Below are 20,353 nucleotides of genomic sequence, written 5' to 3' on the forward strand. Positions count from 1 at the left end.
TCAAAGTTCAAGCAAAGCTGCTTTTACGGGTTAAATCTGTCTTTGAGTTTGAATACAGTTTGTCCAGTAAATGTGTCGAGCACTGAGGGTACTGTTATGTGACTCGGAACAAACGAGCCTTTCCGGAAACTGCCGAGCTGTGACGCCGAGAAGCAGCCGTAGCGACGCTTGTTGGAGTTTAGACAAGCGGAGGGAGCAAAATGGCGGACGAAGATATTACGCTTGATGGAAAACCTCTACAATCGCTCCGAGTCGCGGATTTGAAAGCGGCTCTGGAGCAAAGAAACCTCCCAAAAAGCGGGCAGAAAAACACTCTCATTAAGCGACTGAAAGGGGTAAGTTTTCTCCCATGTTACGGACGCCTGTGTCGAGTCTGGCTAAGTTCAGCAGGAGGAGAGAGAGAGAGATGGTGGGGGGGTTAACGTTAGAGGCCGTATCGGTGTGTGGGCTCGGAAGCGGGAATACATAAATCGCCCTGGACTCGTTATTACATATAAACAACAGTTTTTGTTTTACGTTATTTGTAATTGACAGTGGAAAGAAACTGTCTCCCAACGGAGCTCGTACTTAATTGGTAACTACTCGTAGTCCATCGTGTTGCACACAGTTGAACTGTGCACCTGTCAAGTCGAGGCCTAAGCTGAGTGTAAGCAAGGGAACAGCCGCACGTCGTGTACAGTACATGAGCGTGCCCGCGCTCCGTGTGCGTGTGTGTTTGTATTGGAGTTGCGGGGGCGCGCCTTGCGATGTAAACACAATTTTCCGAGGTTCACCGACGAGTAATTTATGCAGTTTTATTGCAAGTTACTATTATTATTGATATGTATCATCACTGTGGTTGTTGTTTTGCCCAACAGTGGTGACCTTCAGCCCACAAACAACCACAGGTTTCAGGGCTGTAGAAATACTGAGGTCGTGAGTCTTAAGCCCCCCGCAACAGAAACATGTCGCCAGACAGCTGATGTGAAGCCTGAATTATTATTCTTTTGAGCTGTTAACGTTTTATTTACTCAGTTAGCTTCCCTCATATGTCTTGAAATTGTAGCTTCTAACATTAATGTCAAAGTGCTATTTCAGAGGCCTCTCCGTGCAGCCAGAAATAAAGTTCTAGTGGGGAAATAATGAATCCTATATTTATTTTTAATAAATAAAAATAGTCAAATGTAAGTTATTATGTGAATAAAAAATGTCATTTTATTTTTATAAAGATTTATTTCATTGCTGTTGTAAAATAAATGGTCACTTTTTTGTAAGAAAAATAATCAAATAAAATTATGGTACCAATTATGGTTTGTGTCTTCAGTATAATGTTATGAAGTATAATTTTGCATTCCACATTACTCCCTTTACTCATTCCCGGCAGGCTCTGATGCTGGAAAACCTACAGAAGTCATCTTCCTCCCACAGTGGGCTGCAGCCCAACTCTCAGGTAGGAGGCAGTTTTTAAAGATTGGTTAGTATGTTAATTCTTTGACAACATATGCAATGTAATTTTCTGAATGCTGTTATTTGTACTTTCCTGTGTTTTAGATAGGGGAGGAGATGTGCCAGAACAGCTTCATAAAACAGTACCTGGCCAAGCAGCAGGAACTTCTTCGCCAGAGACTTGAGAGAGAGGCCCAGCAAGAGGAAGAAGCCGATGGTATAACATGACACACAATCACAAATCAAACAATAAACAATCTCTACTATATGAACAACGTACATATGGATGAACACGCTCATAAACAGATCCCAGTTAGGTCCCATATTGGATTATTAAACAAATGTTTTTAGAAGAAAAACACATTACAGAAGAGATTTGGAAAAAAGTTGTTCTTTTGTCATGGGAATATAACATAAGAACAGCCTACAGAAATTGATTGAATAGTTGCTCTTGTTTAGGGTCCAGCTGGTGTGTGTCATGAGTTTTAATCCTCACTTTGGTTGTGACCCTTAACCTGTGCCATGTGTCCCCCACTGACAGAGAGCCCAGCAGTGCCGGAGGAGGATGAAGAGCACTCAGAGGACAATGACAGCTCCGCCTTTGTCTCTGACAAGGTCAGTAACATCCACTTTCAAATTGGCAAATTAGGAAAACCAAGGATTTATCCCACCAAACAAGACACACTAGGCTGCACACTAAACACCGCTTAGATAATGCTGTTAAAAGGCTTTTTCCCCCCCATGTCTCAATATTCCACTTCTCTCGTCAAATTGTAGCTGGTGTTTTTTTTATGTTGACATTTAAGACACAGATTTGTTGAAATGTGTTAAAACTGTGTTTCTGTGGTCTTAATAGAGCAGGAAAGATCGTGAAAATTTGAATTAAAATTTCTATGATTGTAAATGCATCAAAATGTGTGTCATGTGTCATAATTTGTGCCCAGCAGCATTACCCCATACCCTCCCAGCCCCCACTGACCAGGGCAGAGGAGAGAGGCAGAGGAGCTCCGGTGGTAAGTCACGGGATAATGGCGCACAGCCCTGACATGGGCCCGAGTCCTACCCTCCACTGCCAGCAGTTCCCTGAGGCCCCAGGAACTAGGATGCAGCGAGCCATAGGACATAAGGAGCCACCTGCCCCCTCTCCTCCCCGCGCTGTAGCCTCCCTGTCTGTGCGTGTCCTGGGTAAGCCTGACCGCCAGGGGCTTCCTCCTGCCATGCCCCGAGCCCAGGAGAAGGAGGGCACAGCACCAAGTGAACCAGGATCAGCTCATCCTGTCCTCCACCTTAGCCGATCTGCTGGAGTATCAGCAGGAAGTAATGTCCATGAGGATAGTGACAAAGATGATGGTGAAGATGAGAGTGAGGATGATGAGGATTGGGGGCCTGGTCCTGGCACAGCACGCAGGGGCAACAGGGTCCCTCCCCAGCCGCAGCCGATGCCTCCCAGTGTCCCATCGGCAGGCGCAAGATCCAAACGCAAGCTTCAGCCTCCGCAGCACATCCCACCACCACAGGTACACCACACACCCATGCAGCTGCGTCATCCCACGCCTCCTCCCTCACCACCCCCTGACCTGTTCCCCCTCCCTGACACCCCCAAGCAGAGCCCACCAGACCCAGATGACCAGGAGGGAGAAGGCCCTGAGCGGGCACGTGGCCGAAGGGTGGCGTCTTTCCCACCTCCTACCATGCAGAGGCAAGACTCTGACTCAAGTTCTCGCTCCAGCAGTCCAGAGCCCCTTGTGAAGGACAGACCAGGACCCCTTTCTCTGCTTGTACATAAAATGGAGTCAGAGGGGGCTTTCCGTGCACGGGAACACGTCCCATCTGCAGAAATCTCAGGAGATACAGCACACTCCACTGCCGCGTTTGCCAGTGAATCTCCGCTGCAAAGACTGGAGAGAAAGAGGCAACAAGACAACAGAGAGATGGAGGAGAAGGAGAGAGAACGACAGCAGGAGCAGGAGAAAGAAAGAAGTAAAGCACAAGAACTGGCGAGAGAGAAGAAACACTTAGAAGAAGAGAAGGAAAAGGAGAGAAAACGACTGGAAGAGGAGGAGAAACAGAGGCAGAAACAAGAGCAAGAAAAAGAGAGAAAACGCCAGGATGAGGAGAAGAGAAAAGAGGAGAAACGCCTAAAGGAGGAACAGGACAAGAGACAGCAGACAGACAGGATGGTTGTGACTGAGGCACAAGATTCAGCTTCATCATCAGATTCTGACTCCAAATCAGACTCCTCTTCACGCTCATCGCAGTCGTCCTCCTCCAGGGATAAATCCTGCACTGTCAAGCAACTGAAGGTCAGTGATCAAACTGTCATCACCTAGGTCATTGATAAATATTTTTAAGGTAAAATATTTGTGAACAAGACGCCATACAACATCACTCAGGAGTCCTTCAGTATGTGTTGTTTCTGGTGTATCATATCTATTTTTTTTTTTTTTTTTTATCAGTGTTGGAGTAATTTCGGTCCTTCCTGGCTTATATTGACATGCATATAAAGCTAAATCTCTTCTGACATATTATTGCTACTTGCCTTTCATTGCTTTTAATCTGAATAATTCCACAGAAGGTAGACCAAGGACAAGAAGCAGTGGAAGAAACTAACCTGAGTAAAGGGGCAGAGAAACGATATCTCCCAAAAAGGTCAGTAAAAATACAGAAAACCATAATAACAAGACAGCAAAGCATCATTGTTAATTTCTATGCTGTATACACCACCTTCTTGCTTTTTTTTTTTTTTTACTGTGTGCACTGTGTTTGCTGTTGAATAATGTGATGTGATGCATACATTTCTCTAGTGGCTCCCTATAATATTTGGGAACAGAGATATGTGTTTCAAAGTAGTTTAGGTTTCTGTTCTCTTTTAGCAATTTCCTGTGAGTAACTGCTGTTTGTAATTAGTGTCTTACCAAAACAGCTGTGATTTGCAGGACAAACTGAATTAACATTTCATAATAGGTCTTAATATTTGTAAAGGTTTGACATGTCAGGATTAACCTCAGAGAAGCTGATAAGTCAAACGCAGTGATGAAACGACACTGTGCGTACATGGAAATATGTAGACAACATGGACTAAATCAAAGGATATTTTCCCTCAGAGGAAAGAACAAAAGCAGTATGAGATGACCATACAACAACAGCAGACATGTGGTAAACAATTCCCAAAACCTGTCTGCACTGAAGTTGAATAAACTGACCCTTATTTTGGGTTGTACTAATATCCATTTCTCTTAAACTTTGTAGTTTAACTTAATGTATTTGTGCTTTTAAAAACTGGTGACTCTGTGCCCTGTTCCAAAGCAAAAATTGATTTGTCACATAAATGGTCGCAGCAATTTCCCATTGTGTATCGATTATCAACATGGTTTTAGTTTAAAACATTGGTCACAGAGCTGACAGCATTCCTTCAAGACGTTGTAAACACACCCCAGTGCCTTCTCTCTCATTGCTCCCAATTATAGCTGATTATATTTCATGTCAGGCGTTCAGCCACGCAAGCGGCGTGACTGCCGCATGAGAGAAAAAAGGGCCCTGTTCCGCGTTCCTTCATTGTCTTTCCTGTTGTCTTTTTCGTGTAATTTTCCTTTTTAGGTCTTTTTTTTTGTGGAAAACGTCATATTTGAGCGTCCAACAGAGCTTTTATTTTGGAAATCTGTGACCGGAAGGTAGTTTTTCCTTCCACTCTGGGAGACTTGACACAGGTCTCACTAGCCAACATGGCCGTCACGCATTCATTGCATCCCTGATACCGACGCAGTTAACGGCTAATCAGCAGTACAAACAACCGCGACCGGATTTTTTTTTTCTCGCGTCCCCGATTTCAACCCACGCCTGACCGGAATAAGCCTCGGCAACAGGGTGTTAGTTTTTATTTTCATCAGCGGGGGTTTCCTTTCGAGGCCGGCCATAATGCTGTCCGAAGGCAACAAAAACGGGTAAGAGTGAGCCAGAGGGCGACTCAAGGCTTCAGGTTGCTGGTTGTACTTTTACACCCCTTGTCCAGAAAGGAATACGGGGGATACGTTAACGTAGCCGGTCTCAGCCTGTCGTTTCTTTCCGTGAGACATGCTCTGCATGGCGCTGCTTGCTAGCAGCTCCTGCCTGTTAAATTTCATATCATTAGTGCACGTTGGCCTGGTTATGAACGTGTTACATGTTCGCCCATGTGAGGAGGACCGGGGGTGGGGACGTCGTGAGAGTCTTTTGTTGGGTGAAGGAGCAGGGAAGATTTTTTGGGGGGGGGGGAAGGGGTCTGCTTTCTTTGATCAGTGTCTAAAATAGCTCTTCAAAGAAGGAACATATTGATGAATAAATAATGGGCTCAGATTTCATAGTGTGATGGGGAGAAGCATGTGGACAGTGATTTTTTTTCCCCCCACTCTCCTGCTGACCTCAACAGTGTCTGTCATGCCAGGCAGCCAAAAGATAACTTCTTATTTCAGAGCACGTTTTTTCTTGAATATGAAATTTTGAAACGTGAATATTGCCATTTCATTGTCCATCAAGGGTCAGTCATTGCGGTACTGCACTGCATCTTGTTGTCTAGACCGCAGAGGACTGTTTGTATTTTTGGATTTGTGTGGCTGTAGCTGTTAATGATCTCACTGTTGTCAAGGGAGATCATTAAAGCAGACATCTGTTAGCTGTACAGTCAGTGTGAATGGGCCCTTATGGTGTGATATAATTCTCCCAGCTGGCACCAGTACTCACACTCTTGTTCCCTGGGAGGCGACTACATGTGTGATTTGATCAGTGACAATGTTTTGGTCTATTTTATGAGGCCAATTTGTTAATTAGGACACGATTTGAGTAATTCTGTTGAACAGCAAGGGGAATTAGTGTGTTAGTTCATACTGCGTTGCTTTTTGTCAGGTTTCTGAGAAGTTATGAAGTTATTTTATGGTACATTTTACATTCATTACATATTCACTTGTTTTTTTTGTTTTTTTCTTTCAGTGATAATCCTGATTCTGAGGGGTTGTATTTCTAGTTGACATCTGTCTCCCTTTATAGCCTGCGCAGGTGTGCCTCTGGCCTTACCACAGAGCCACATACACATAGACACTGACATCCACACCTAGGGCAAATGAGGAGAATTGGTGTGGTGTGGAGGAGGGGAAAATGCCGTCCTCCTGCAGACACTTCTGCCAGTGACTAATCTCTAGAGAAGGAGGTTGAACAGGCTCTCCTAACACTCTGGGTAGATTTCAGTAGCTCAGACTAACATTGCAGGCCCTCGTCTTAAAGAAACTTTGTCAGTGGCAGTGTTACATGTTGTGGGGAAATATAAAAGCTGAGCTTTGGCTGACTGAGCTGGCCACGTGGGACTGTGTGCCTAACAGTTTGCAAGCTAAAATATAGTAAAGTGAATAGTTTTCGGTTTTGGACTGATTGACAGACAAAACAAGACATTTGAAGACTTCACCTTTGGACTTCAGGAAGTTGTGATAGGCACTCTCTGCTATTTTCTTAAGTTTCATAAACTGAACGATTAATTGAGAAAATAATTGGCAGATTAATCAATAACAGAAATAATTGTCAACTGTTTTCCTAGTGATGATACCTCCTAATGTGAGGTATATTTATCTGTATTATTTACTTCTGTTTACTGTTAAATACAATACACAGAGCCATGAAGTCAATCAAACAATAGAGGGGAATGTGCACTATGATGGAGAGAAGGATGCTAGAGGATGTGATTCTCCCACCTACAGGGTGCTGCCGCGGTGCCTGTGTCGTCACATGGAGGCAGCGGAGGAGGCTTTTGATAATGCTGGCAGGAGAAGTTGAGGGGGTAGCTAAAAATATAATGATGACATCTGCTTGGTTTTTCTCTGTTGTAGATAACAACAGTGAAATAAAATGTGAAGAAAGGTTTGGCTGTGTGAGGTCTGAGTCATAGTAACCACAGTGCATGGCTCTCATTAGCTCAGTTAGGCTGTTTATTTATTTATTTGTTTGTTTTATCCATAATGACCCAGCATGGATCAGATGAGGACCACACACAGGGATTCAGCTGCGAGTGTTTGTCCTGGACGATAAGTTAGTTTGAGGAGTGTTTGTGACCCTGGGTGTCAGTTATCTGGTGAGTTATTTATAGTAAGAGCGACCCAGATCACTGGCCTCCAGCACCCTTCCTCTGACTCTTCCAGTGTTTTCCTCTGTCTTGTCCTGCACATCGTTTTGTCTCCTCTCACACTAACCCTCACACTGCCCGGTCTCAAGAGCCGAGTTTGAACGCAGCCGTGCTTGTCTTTGTCTGAGACTGCCTTTGATTAGAGTTGCAACTGATGATTCTTATCTTTTCTTATTAACCTGCTAATTGTTTGATCTATATAATGTCAGATAAAAGTGATAAATGCAGGCAACATGCCCTAAAGATCCTGGTGATGTCATTAAATTGCTTGTTCTGTTGAAGATAATCCGTTTATTATCACATACGACATGGAAAAGCAACAGATCCTCAATTTTGAGAATCTGTAAGTAGGTAATGTTTGGTAACGTTTGCTTGAAAGATGACATTAAATAATCAGTCATCAAACTGAATCCACATTAGTGTTGGTAAAGTAATCCACAGATTCCTTCAGCTCTGTCTTCAGTATCTGAAGTGGTGAAGCATGTATAGCAGCGCTAGCCAGGGCAGCTAGTCCCAAGTTTGAATAATTCTTAGCATATTTGCATTGCTCTAGCATCCATAACTGAAGGTAATCACTTTATTTTATCTAAGGCCATGGAATACCAAAAAACATGGACATGCACAATGAACAAGTTTTAGATTTTGTCTTTTCTAAGTTAAAACTCAAGCTAAATGTTAAACAGTTATGAAACTGGGATTTCTTTGATGCAGTTTATCCTCCAGTCAACGCAACAGTCACACCCACTCTCAGGTTGTCAGGTAGTGACAGCAGACACGTAAGGTGCTGCCAAGCCTTGTTGTCACACTGACTGAGAGTATGATTGTGTTCGTTCCTTCTAAAAATTTGAACTGTTCAAAAAATATGTATCACCTGCAGATGGCAACAAGTGTCCAATATTGGCTTTTTGTTTTCAATTTAAGCAAAACATTGTTTGGCTGGTGAAAGAGAGATAAACTGAAGCTGCATCAGAGATAAATTTAGAAAAAGTAACACAGGAGCAGGCAAAAATAGCAAGTTTAACACCAGACACTATTACCTGGGCAGACCAGACACACTTACTGATCAGTCTCCAGTTCCAAGTCAGACTAGTAGTGACCCTGAGCCAAAGCCTATTTTCTCTCACCCTTCACTACTCACCCCAACTGTCTCTTACTCCTGCAGGGAGGTGTCAGAGCCCAGCGCAGCTGCTGTGACAGAGGTGGAACCAGACTCAGAGAGCTCCATGGCCCAGCAGCCGGCCTCCGGGGCTGAGCCGGAGAACAACGAGAACCGCCTGGAGGAGGTAAGGTCACTGAGAGGGTGGGGCTGCCCGGGTCTTTGCTCTGTCTCCCACTAACCTGCATCCTCATTCACATACAAGCATGTGTAGTTCGCAGCGGAAGTTTAGAGAGTCGCTCAAAACCAACACAACCCCAGTGTTTCTACAGCCATTAACACCTTTGGCACCTGTGGAGATCTTATCCTTTTCGTTCTGACTCTGTGTCCAGTTTCTGCATCCTTTAAACCTCTTTAATGTTCAACCGACTCAATTACTTACTCAATTAGATGTTTTTACAATTTATCATAGGTGCACAAACATGGGTTGAGTTGGAGTTGGGTCCTGAATTAAACAGGAATTAACTAATCCTTTCATCTGTGTTTAATGCAACTAACATTTCATAGCTAGCTCATTCACTTAGATGATCTCTTACACACGTCCATTGTCTAGCTGGGTCTTGTAGAGGGATGTTAAGCTCTGATGTTGCTGCAATACAAGTAGCGAGGGTAATAGTGTGTTAAATTAAACATTCATGCAGCAGAGTGTGCATGCTCCTCAAATCACTGTTCTTGTATGTGCATTAGGGAGGTAGTGAGAGAAAGTGAAAACATCAAACCTCAGGTCCCTGACACACCAAGTCAATTATCGATCACTGTTTATCGTTCCTGGTCGACTATAGTCCTTAGTTTTCTTGGTGTATCTGGCAAAAGATTTCAAATGACTGAGAGCATTGAATCGGTGGCAGAGATAGTCGGTGAGAGGGAGTTCCCTGACTGGTTGTTCACCACTTTTGATCCAGTTTCTCTTTATCATCTTGCCTCCGCCTTTTGTTCTTGTGACAATACCAGCACAAAGCAAAGTTAAAACCTCACGCTGCCAGTTGCAGGTTTTTTTTTTGTCAGACATATTCACTATTGGTATCCCAAGCTATGTTAATACTGTTTATGATCATTTGTGTTTTCCACTATGTTTGGAATAAAAACACAGACTTTTTTTTCCTTCATGCCAGCAGGTACTTCAGTCACCAACCGTCAGCCACTGTCAATGCTCAGTCTGTCACTTTATTGGGCACGGTGTGTCAGGATCTTAAGAGTCACTGCACAGGACTATAGTATTTCACTTGATGCTATCACATGCAGTTTTAAATGAAAAAAAACAATGAATTTTTACATGCGTTTTCTCATTTAGAACCACAGATGATTTTTGTTAGAGCTCAGCATGAAGCTTCTCTAGCTTCTGTTGTTGAAACCAGATGAAGAGCAGCACCAGAAGATGCTCACAAGCATACACAACATTGCGCATTCTTATTTTGAATACCTAATTTAGATTTACTGGTGAGCTTCTGTGCTATTGAAGTTATTATCAGCATGTCTTTTTTCACTGTGCGTGTTTTTATTTTTTATTTTTTTGTTTCCCCCTTGGGTTTGTATGAGTTATGGACCCTGACAGTGTGTGTAGAGATGCATCAGGGCTTGTTGCTGCTGTTTCTTTCACCCTTTTTTCATTCTCCCTGCTCTCTTGCTTCCTCCTTTCACACTGCCTCTCTCTCTTTTATTCACTGTCTCTCTTCCCCTCTTTGTCCCCTTAATTTTCCATCCTTTGCCTTTGTATCCCATCATGAACGCTTCTCTCTCACTATATATATTTATGGTGTGATTGCTGTTTAAAACCCCATTGATTGCTTTGTTATGAAGGTGCCCATGCCTCTTCCATTGCCCCTAATGGTACCTGCTGCGTACTACTACTACCACCACCAACACCTACTCCACTCCTCCTCCTACTCCTACAACTCCTGTCCCGCTATGCCCAAGTGCGTCGCTGGTACCTGAATTAGGCCCAGAGTCTGCAACCCCATGGCACTGAGTAAAACCTGAGCCTGAGTCTGCAAGGCCTCCCCTGTAGCCCTCCAGTGATGCGCTGAGCCAGCAGTAACTGGAGCTTGCATCAGACCACCACCGACAGCAGTGGCAGCCATGGTAACTGCAGCAGCACACAGTTGTCATGGTAACCCAGCCTCAGGGGCTGGAAGCCTGCTCGCTGATCTGAACCGGACTGGACTGTACTGCACGGTGTGGTGGTAATGAGTGACGGGGTAAGGGAAGGGGAGTGTGTTTAACGCTCTGTATCACCTCTCCACACCTTTCCCGTCTGCCATTTTGAAGATGCGCACGTGTCCAAGGGTCGTCCTCCAACATCCATGCCTCTGTCCTCCAAAACCCAGACACAAGTCAGAGAAAAGACAAATTTCTACAGTTTCACTTTTGCCTCTACCTCCAGTCCCACGCTGCCCCCTGCTTGTGGGGTGGAGTAATGACTTTGGACTGAGAACTGCTGTAATAACCCATGCTGTGACCAGAGCAAAACACAGTCCAGTGGAGCAACTAAAATAATCTGCTTGGAAGAGATGTTTGTGGGACGTTTTATGGAAAACTTTGTGCGTAAGACCTGTGACTGTGGACATGATATAACCATGTGGACCTCACACTTTCAAACATCTGGGACACTGCTGCTGGTTGAGCTTGTAAGGATAACAGTCATTCACTGCCTTGACAAGTTAGCCAGTCTTTTGAGAGACTCTCATCACTGAGCTGTGCAGGCGAAATCCTATACTTTTTGACTGTGCATGTAAATTCTGTCACATATGCTCAATGTGATCATCATAAGAGAACTGTTGCCCTGGACTCAGCACCAGCTCCACTGTAGCATTCAAGAGACATTCAAAGGACATAATGCCAAGCACATGTAATCTGATACACATTATGCACCGTGGCTTTTTGTGGTTACGCAGTGACGTTGATCATCCACACCGGGGCCAAGAGAGCTGGATAGGTCAACCGATTATTGCCTGTCCTTCCTCTGCAGCCACACTGTCAGTGAGCTCAGGCGTGACTCTGTGGATTTTTCACCTGGAAATTAAGATATGTTGCCAGTGCTGTGGAGCTGGCAGATGGATAACTGCAAATTGCTGCTGTTATTTATTTATCTACAAATCCATCTCTTCACTACACCCACAGCCTGGCCCTTGCATCTCAGATGACTTCATGAGAGTGCAGAGGCATTCATGCCAGCCATGCCATAAGCTCTCTCTCCTGTTGACTGCTTCCCTGGATTGTAATGTAACAAAGCCAAAATGCTCCTGGATTGTTTTTCCACCTTTTTCATCTTCCTCCTGTGCTGTCAAATTGCAAAACAAACTCAAGAACCGTCCAGCAAACTTTCTGGTTATCAAAAATCAATGAACTTCTAAAAACGGGAACACAGATCTCATGGATAACACATGAACACATCCCAGGACAACATGTTGTTATCATTGTGACATTTAAGAAACACCCATGTGTCAGAAAGACTTTCAGGACTGTATACTGGAGAACACGGACACCTTTTACAATCATCAGATGTGCCTCAGAGATCATGGGACTCTAACAAAGCATGCCTCAGCCTGACCCTTGTCAGAATCCATCACAAGACAGTTTGAAGCTCCTGGCTTCCCAAAAGACTGAAACGTGACTCTGTCAATCGAGAAAAGTTCTCCCCAGCCCCATTCAAGAAAAAAGTCCAATCCAGTGATAAGTTCCTGCCTGGTGGCTAATCTGCACACTCAAATCGAGCCCCGCCCTCACTCCTCTGCCTTCTCTGATTGGATCCTTGTTGCCTAGATACAGTACACACTGTCGTGCGGTTGGGCCATAGTCGAGCCAGTAAGGAATCAGGTGTCAAATGGTACCAGGAAATGACTTGTCATTATTCCTCTGTTTAAAATGTATAAAAAATTTAAATGATTAACTGTTAAAAAAAAAAAAAATGATGATAATAGTTTTTTCTTTCCTCCTGATCTTTCTTGTAAATAAGAGGAGTGAATTATTTTCCTCCTTGTAATGTAGTACAATTTTTTGAACTGTCACGTGTACTGCAGTTTTAATTTGATATTTTGACACCAAGCTGAGAATTCTCATCCAGCGTCTGAACACACTGTGGCTCTACAGTTGTCTGTTGTTAAATACGGTAACGCGTCAAGGTGAATTTCAACTGCAGTATCGATAGTCCTGCTAAAAGATCTGTGATTCTTCAGCACGCAGTTCTCCACCTCTGCTTCACAGAACTCATCAGCTTACTGGATTCATAGATAGTGTGAACACCACACAGAAATAATGCTACAGCTTCTCAGGGATGATTTGCTACTGTCACACAATTTGCATATAGGATTAATATACAGGGGGAAGTGTCCTCCCTGTCAATAGAAAATTACAGGAGAAATGGATAACAACATTAATCACTGGCAGGCTCAGATTATATTTGATATTGGTATTAGGTAGCGGTAATTATTTAATATACTAATTTAGATGCTTGTTTTTTGGCTAAAAACCTTTTAATATGCACACCTGGATTGTTCTCAGAGTACTCTGATGGACACCTTGTAATGTCATAGGAATAGGATCCAGTTTGAGTTTCACACAGGCCTACTCATGTCTTAATGCACATCATGTACTTGATTTGTCCTTAGAGTCTACCTCACACACACACACACACAGAGGGAAACGCATTGATTTATCTTGGTGTCTTTGAGCAGAGGTGGAAGGCAGAAATGTGTCTGGAGTCTCTGTATCGACCAAAGAACTCTCTTCTTAATGTGGTACAATTGGAGCCTGCAGGCCTCTGTTACTTTGCCCCCCACCCCCCACCCCCTCCTCCACTTTTCCTGTTTCACCTCCTCTCTGTTGATGCCTGTTTGGGTCTGGATTCTTGGTTCTCATCTTGCCCCGCACCCCTGGGGTTTCTGTATGTTCTCTTTCTGTCTCTCTCTCCTTCCAGAGCACCACTCCTAAGGCTTTTGCTGCTCGCAAGATATCCTTGACCAGTGAGTATACCAGTTACATGTTTTCCCGACTGCTGGATCTTTCATCCTACTTGAGGACTTGGGAGAGAAACGAAAATGAAAAAGAAACCTGCCTTTAGTATTTTAAATGAAGAAAACAAACATTTTGTACATTAAAGTTTTGTTAGGGAAGACTACAAAACGTGTTGTTTACTGAAATAAATTACCTCCTTTATAGCACTTGTTTAGTTCTACCAGTTTTAATGGATTTTTTAAAAGGAGTAGTGGGGGTAGAACAGCAGTAAATTAGACAGTAGGCTCGTCTACCGGTGGCAGATACGTAAATGAATTCACACTTTTCACAGTTGGAAATGTTGATAGGAAAAAAAACAAAATTACAGCAGTGTTATGCTTTCCCACTGAAGTGCTCTTGTAGGGCATAGTGTTGTTGAAACACTGATTCATAAGTGATATTTAAACAAACACGTTACTATAATTAATGTGCTGTTTTGGTCTGTAACACATTTTCAGTCACCAAGCTTCAGTATTTCCTGCTCTTTTGCTTTACACAGTACACTGTTTATCTACTGCGTGGTTCCTAGTATTTTACACTGTGTACTGTGCTTCCCAGAAGCTCTGTGTGGAGAAAAGTATTCCACATGAACTATTGTGCACATAGTTTGACTTTGACAATAGGATTTGAATAGCAAATAATGAAAACCGCAGCAAACATGTAATAACTTGTTAAATGTTGTTTTAAATGAATCATTGTTGGAAAGTAGTTGCTGAAATGATTTAATGCCTTGATTCGATGAATAAACTCTATAAACTTAAATGACATATTGCCACCCTTGGCAGAGCTTTTTAGGTTAAAGTATTTAACTAGTTATTTCTGCTTGTAGGCTATGAACTTGCAGTGACTTGTCACTGACGTTCTGTTCAGCAAAGACTAAATCATCCATCTTGGAGTGCGTTTTCTCTCTTCTCAATGATAAACTACATTTTTTTGACTCCTCCACAGGCAGTAAGACTTCTCCAGCCACAGATGGAGGAGCAGGAGAGGCTGAGATGGGAAGTGCAGCCGGGAGGAAGCGGCGGTGGGGCTCCAGCACAGCAGTCACTGCTAAGAAACCATCGATCAGCATCACCACTGACTCACTGAAGGTACTGCCACAGCACAACAGATCACATTCAGGCTTTGAAAATTATTTAAACATGTTTGTCAGCTTTGTGGTTTTTGCAAAAACCTCTTGAAATCCTTGTAAATTCCACCCAGATTTGTCCTGATGTCCTGAACTGTGTTCTGTTTCGCCATCTTGTCTTTTTTTCCAATCTTCTCTTGCCTGTGTCTCTGTCCTTCAGTCTTTGATTCCAGAGATCAAAGTAAACCAGGAGGCAGTGGTGGAGCTTCACCCAGAGGAGCTGCAGCTGTCTGGGGACGAGGAGAACATGGACACCAGCCATGGTGACCAGGACAAAGGACTCAAGATCCGACGCACTGTCACACAGGTAATTTTTACCAACTCTAACAGGAATACTAAAGCTGTGGTTCTTGTTAAGATATCTAACATCACATATCCATTTTGACTTCTGTCTGATCTGAAGAATAAGAAATCTTGTAACATGCTGCTTTTGAGACATCACTGTTTTTCTCCCCAGGTTGTCCCAGGTGACAGTCAGGAAAATGGCCAGACAAATGAAGAAGAAGAGGTGGAGAAAACGGAGAGAGAGAAACAACGCAGGACTTCGAGAGACAAAAGGAAGAACAGTCTTTCTGAGGAAGCCTCGGAAACACAGTTATCTGTCAAGCTTGATGGCGAGGCAAAGAAAGGTAAACTGCTTCATCAAAAAAGTCTGTGGGTTTTTAATTGCTGTAGATTGTTGGTTACTAATCTCTTTGCAGCTTCTGTCTTTGTTCATCCCTCAGGCAGCACTTTGTTCTTGATTACACACATTCCTGTTTTTTTTTTTTTTTTTTTTGCTGGTCCCACTTACACTTCTCACCTCTCCCTCTTCTTTCCCTCAGTTACCCCCAGCGACAGTCTGGTGCGTCGCTCCATCAGTCAGCAGAAGTCTGGCGTGTCCGTCACCATCGACGACCCTGTCCTCACAACTAAGCAGCCCTCGCCACCTCATGGCAAAGTCTCAAATATCATCCATGTGACCAATCTGGTGGGTTTGTAACTCGGTACATTACAGTACAAGACACATAGAACACCCAGTGGAAAAGTGGCGTTCTTTTTCCAAGTCTGTGAAAATTGGGTTTTGTTTCTGGCAAGTCAAAAATTAATTCACAAAAAAAGATCCTGTCATGTTCTTGGTTTTTGGCTGAGTCGGAGCCTTGAACTTTCCCCACGAACCAAAATTATGTGGGGAGAAGTCCTGGATTTTCAAATACACCATACACGTATTTCGTGAATGAGGCATATTGTGTTGATGCCAGTGGAAACCACATCACCATCATACCCATAATTAGAGTCAGGAGCACTCACCCAGGTATTATGGCAGTAGTCAAGCATCACCTTAAGTTGGGGGCACAGTGCATGACTAAACAGACTATGACAAGACAAGACATCACACATTTAATGACTAGCATTTGCAGATATTTTTTTTTGTTTGCACCATAGAGGCAAGTCTTAAAGTTACACATGGATCAAGGACTGCCAGATCTCTAATGCCACCCAGCCTCAGTCTCTGAAAAGGACGTCTCATGCTACAGTAATACAGAATCCTGACAAACTAAAGCTATGGTGTGAGACTAATGAAGATTGTATGGATATAAAACACAGAAACGATGTTGCTAAGTTATCTTTACCACTAGTGGGCAAAAATCCACACGTCTGGCCTGAGGGTGGCACCAGAGGAAAGACCATTAAAAGGGCATATCCTCTGAGCTGTGATCAGTTTAGGATACATGCCTGTTTGAGTTACTGTAGCATTAATCTATATAAGAAGTACTGCTGACACCCGGTGGGAATTCGGTCATTAGTTTTAGAAACATTAGTTTTAGCATTTCTCTGTTTCGCTGCAGTTTTTCCTACTTGTAATTAGTATTTCACGGCTTCATTCAAATTAAAGTTGCAGGTATCTCATCCTCATCTGGACATGATCAGATTTTAGTAAGAGAACTTAAATATCTCAGCACAGATCCAGTCATTTAACTCTGCCGACCCAGTTCCATTTAGTCTTTCCCCCTAAGCTCTACATGAATGTTCCTTCCACTCCGAGTCTAATAACTCACTGGTTGTCTTTTCTTATCCCAAAGGTACGACCCTTCACTCTGGGCCAGCTGAAAGAGCTGCTGAACCGGACAGGCACCGTGGTGGAAGACGGGTTCTGGATCGATAAGATCAAGTCTCACTGCTATGTCACAGTGCGTACCAATAAATAAACCATTTTAAATTGTGTTGGGACTTAATGCATGATTCAGCTGACAAAACTAGTGTTTGTATGAAACATATTGTCCTTTGCTGAACTGTTTTTATTGATTGGTGTTTGGTGTTGTGAGGGTTTTAGAACTCGCTCTGTGTGGGGGAGTATTGTGAGAGGTGGACTTCCAGTAGGACTAGTTTACTGCTGTTCTCCTGGAGAATGCCTTTTGAGATACATACTGTATATAAAGAAACAAGAAATCTGTTTTTACATGATTGCATGTTTGAGTTCAGACATTAATCAAAGTATCTTGGCCACATCTTTGGTTAAGATGTGATCACCCTTTAAAAGGATTTTTCAGTCTGATACTTTCCCCTCTCCTCCCATCCTAGTACAATACGACAGAGGAGGCAGTCGCCACCAGGACTGCCATCCATGGGGCCAAATGGCCTCCGAGCAATCCCAAGGTCCTCAGCGTTGACTTCTGTGAGCAGGATGAGGTAATGATGAACGGCTTGAATGCCAAAATACACTACACTAAAAAAATATAGACTCTTCAGATTTTAGGGACGTTGTTGCCTTAAAGTGTTTAAAAAAACAAAAAACCCCAAACATGCCCAGGTGATTCATCACTTCTGTGCACCAAAGCATGCGGTGTGCTGTCCAAAGTAAAAGGTATAAGGAATAAAATATTAACAGCTCTATTTTTGGAGCCATTTTAGATGAGCAGCAACACACTGTACTACAAGATCTCTGGGATTTGTTTTTAAGATGCAGGCAGTGTCAAGTCGTCCGATGAGACGTCAAACCTAAATGGTAGCTGCGTTGCGTCAGATGTTTTATGCATCTCTTTCTATATTTGTAGACTTAATGTTCACAATCAAATGTCCTTGGCATTTGTCTCTGTATTTCTATTATGTTTTTTCCCCACAGCTCGACTTTCACAAAGGTGTCCTGAAGCCAGACAGGGAGGAGGAACATGTTGCCCCACCAGGTGGTCCTCAAAACCGGCTGCCCCCACTGATGCCCGAGCGAGACCGGGACCGAGAAAGAGACCGCGACAGGGACAGGGAGCGTGAACGAGACAGGGAACGGGACCGGGGAGTTGGAGGAGTTCGGGACCTGTGGGCGGAGCGGGAGAGAGAGATGGAGCGCCGGGAGCGGGCCCGTGGTGAACGGGAATGGGACCGTGATAAGGTCAGGGAATTTGCAAGACCAGGAGAGGACGGACGGCGATCCCGATCCAGAGATAGAGAGCGTAGGAGGAGGGAGAGGGCGAAGAGCAAGGAGAGAAAGACAGATAAGAAGGGTAAGAACAAGGAGAGGGGAAATACCTCTGCCCCATACCATAACTACTTACAGTATATAGGAGACTGACAAATATGGTGAAAGACAAGAAACCTAATGTGTTCCCGCTCTGTTGTGCTCATCAGTGTTAATCTGTAATGATGTGTTTTCTTATTTAAAAGAGAAAATTGACCCATTTCTGTTTTCTCACTCACAGAGAAAGGAGATGAGCCTCCGGCCAAACTTCTAGACGACTTGTTCCTTAAGACCAAAGCGGCTCCATGTATATACTGGCTTCCCCTCACTGAGGAGCAGGTTGGGCCTAAACACTTAGATGTTTTTCAGTCAGCAGCTCACTGTCTGTGACACACACTGGTTGGTGCGAGAGTCTGAGTTTTGTTTGGAGATTTCACTTGTACCATGTAAGTTGACCATGCTTTGTGTCCACCAGGCGGCGCAGAGGCTTTTGGACCGTACAGAGCGGCAGAAGGAGCGTGAGCGAAGACGCAAAGAACAGCAAGAAGAGGAGGACAAGAAGCGTGAGGAGGAGAAGAAGGAGAGGCTGAGGGGCCGGGAGAAGGACGGTGGCGTAACAGTGAGCGGCGGAGCAGCCGGGCGAGGAGCTGACGTAGACAGAGAGAGGGACCGTGGCCGAGACAGAGAGGGGGACAAGAAGAGGGACAGCGGCCACCGGCCCAGACGACCCTCGGTGGGTGCCGGCAGCGGACGCCGGTCTCGTAGCCGTAGCAACCAGAGGGACAGACGCCGCTGAGGGGTGGGCAGCTGCAGGGGAAGCTGAGGAGAGAGAGATAGTGGTAAGCAGTGTAGCAGAGGGCACAGCAGACAGGAAGTCTTGGGAGGGAGTGTTTCCACAACAGTTCTCTTGCCTCAAATTCAGGACTTGTGTCTGCTCCTCACTACCTGCCCCACTGGGCTTTAATTCGTCCACTTTGACGCCAGCGTTGTCTTCCACACACTTCTGCCATTTCCCCTCCTCCTTAATGTCGATTCACCCAGAAAATGTTGATTACGTTTGGTTTATAGTAAAACAATGGTTGACTTAGCTCCAGTCCCCAATATTTTCTCTTTCTGTCTTCCAGAAGCAAAATCCAGTCCTTAACCACCCCCGTAGTGAGCAGCGTTCCTCCTCGTCTTCGTGTAGTGTTGTTAATTATTCTCTGTTGAAGAAAAGAAGCAAGGAGGGCGGTGGTTTTTTGGCTCGCCTCAGGATTTTGTCCCACTGAGGTTTGGGAGCCCGCCTCTTTATTTTAGTTCTGCGGGTGCACAGTTCCTTCCTCCTCAGAGCCCTGTAATAAAACCAGTCCAAAATAGATCCCTGACCTTCAAATATTTTCTAGGATCACTTTTAGTGCTCCACTCTTCAGCACTAAGATTTTTTTTTTTTAACCATACAACTAGATTTAAAGGCCATCTTTGTGAACGTGAGGAAAGTTGTTTTGTTTTGTTGTTTTATGGATCACGTTTATTTTTTTCTGCCTTGGACGGCTGTTGTGTGTTACAGCAGGTGATGTTTGTGGGAGTGATAACATTCATCCTTCATCTCCCACGAAGATACAACTCGTAATGAAGTCTCAACACTGTAACCTGGAACATACGCGTATTATATGCAACACATATAAACCATATAATACGTGGCACTATGTGTTGTGTGATGCCGGAGACATGCAAATGCTCGAGTTTGTCTTTAGTGGATAATTTACAGGGGGTAAACATTAGTTCTAGTCAAGTGGAGGTTTTATTCTGTAACAATTACAGGAAGCTGTCTCCATTTTGAAATCCCTCCAAACCCCTTGAATCATATATATTTAAGGAGGCAAAAAATAAAAAGTTTAGCTTCTAATAGAGTAATGGTTACAATTTTAATATTTTTAATTTTCCGTTTTTAGTTCGAAACAGTTTGATTTTGTTGCTTTTTCTCCTCCTGCAAGTGCTGAATGTACCAAGAATTTAAAAAATGAATAAATTTAAATTGGTTTATCAGCTTGTCTGCTCGGATGGGTTTACTCAGTCGATTCTCACAAGGAGGCACCGTGA

At 43.8% G+C, this 20,353-nt stretch overlaps 1 protein-coding gene across 2 annotated transcripts; it reads left to right on the forward strand.

Moving 5' to 3' along the window:
• Positions 1–182: 182 nt before the first annotated feature.
• acin1b (apoptotic chromatin condensation inducer 1b) lies at positions 183–20,299 on the forward strand. Of its 2 annotated transcripts, none has more exons than XM_041031433.1 (17): positions 183–335; positions 1,364–1,429; positions 1,531–1,642; positions 1,967–2,040; positions 2,370–3,728; positions 3,998–4,074; positions 8,730–8,850; positions 13,636–13,681; positions 14,661–14,803; positions 15,002–15,148; positions 15,299–15,470; positions 15,666–15,811; positions 16,905–17,012; positions 17,404–17,511; positions 17,945–18,320; positions 18,516–18,613; positions 18,750–20,299. In XM_041031433.1, exons 1-17 carry the CDS (start codon positions 201–203, stop codon positions 19,068–19,070), a joined length of 3,609 nt encoding a protein of 1,202 aa, XP_040887367.1. In that variant the 5' UTR covers positions 183–200; the 3' UTR covers positions 19,071–20,299. The 2 variants fall into 2 exon arrangements, with proteins under 2 accessions (XP_040887367.1, XP_040887368.1); XM_041031434.1 differs by having other exon boundaries at positions 2,373–3,728.
• Positions 20,300–20,353: the final 54 nt, after the last annotated feature.

Source organism: Toxotes jaculatrix, chromosome 23 (assembly GCF_017976425.1).
Source record: "Toxotes jaculatrix isolate fToxJac2 chromosome 23, fToxJac2.pri, whole genome shotgun sequence".
NCBI lineage: Eukaryota > Metazoa > Chordata > Actinopteri > Toxotidae > Toxotes > Toxotes jaculatrix.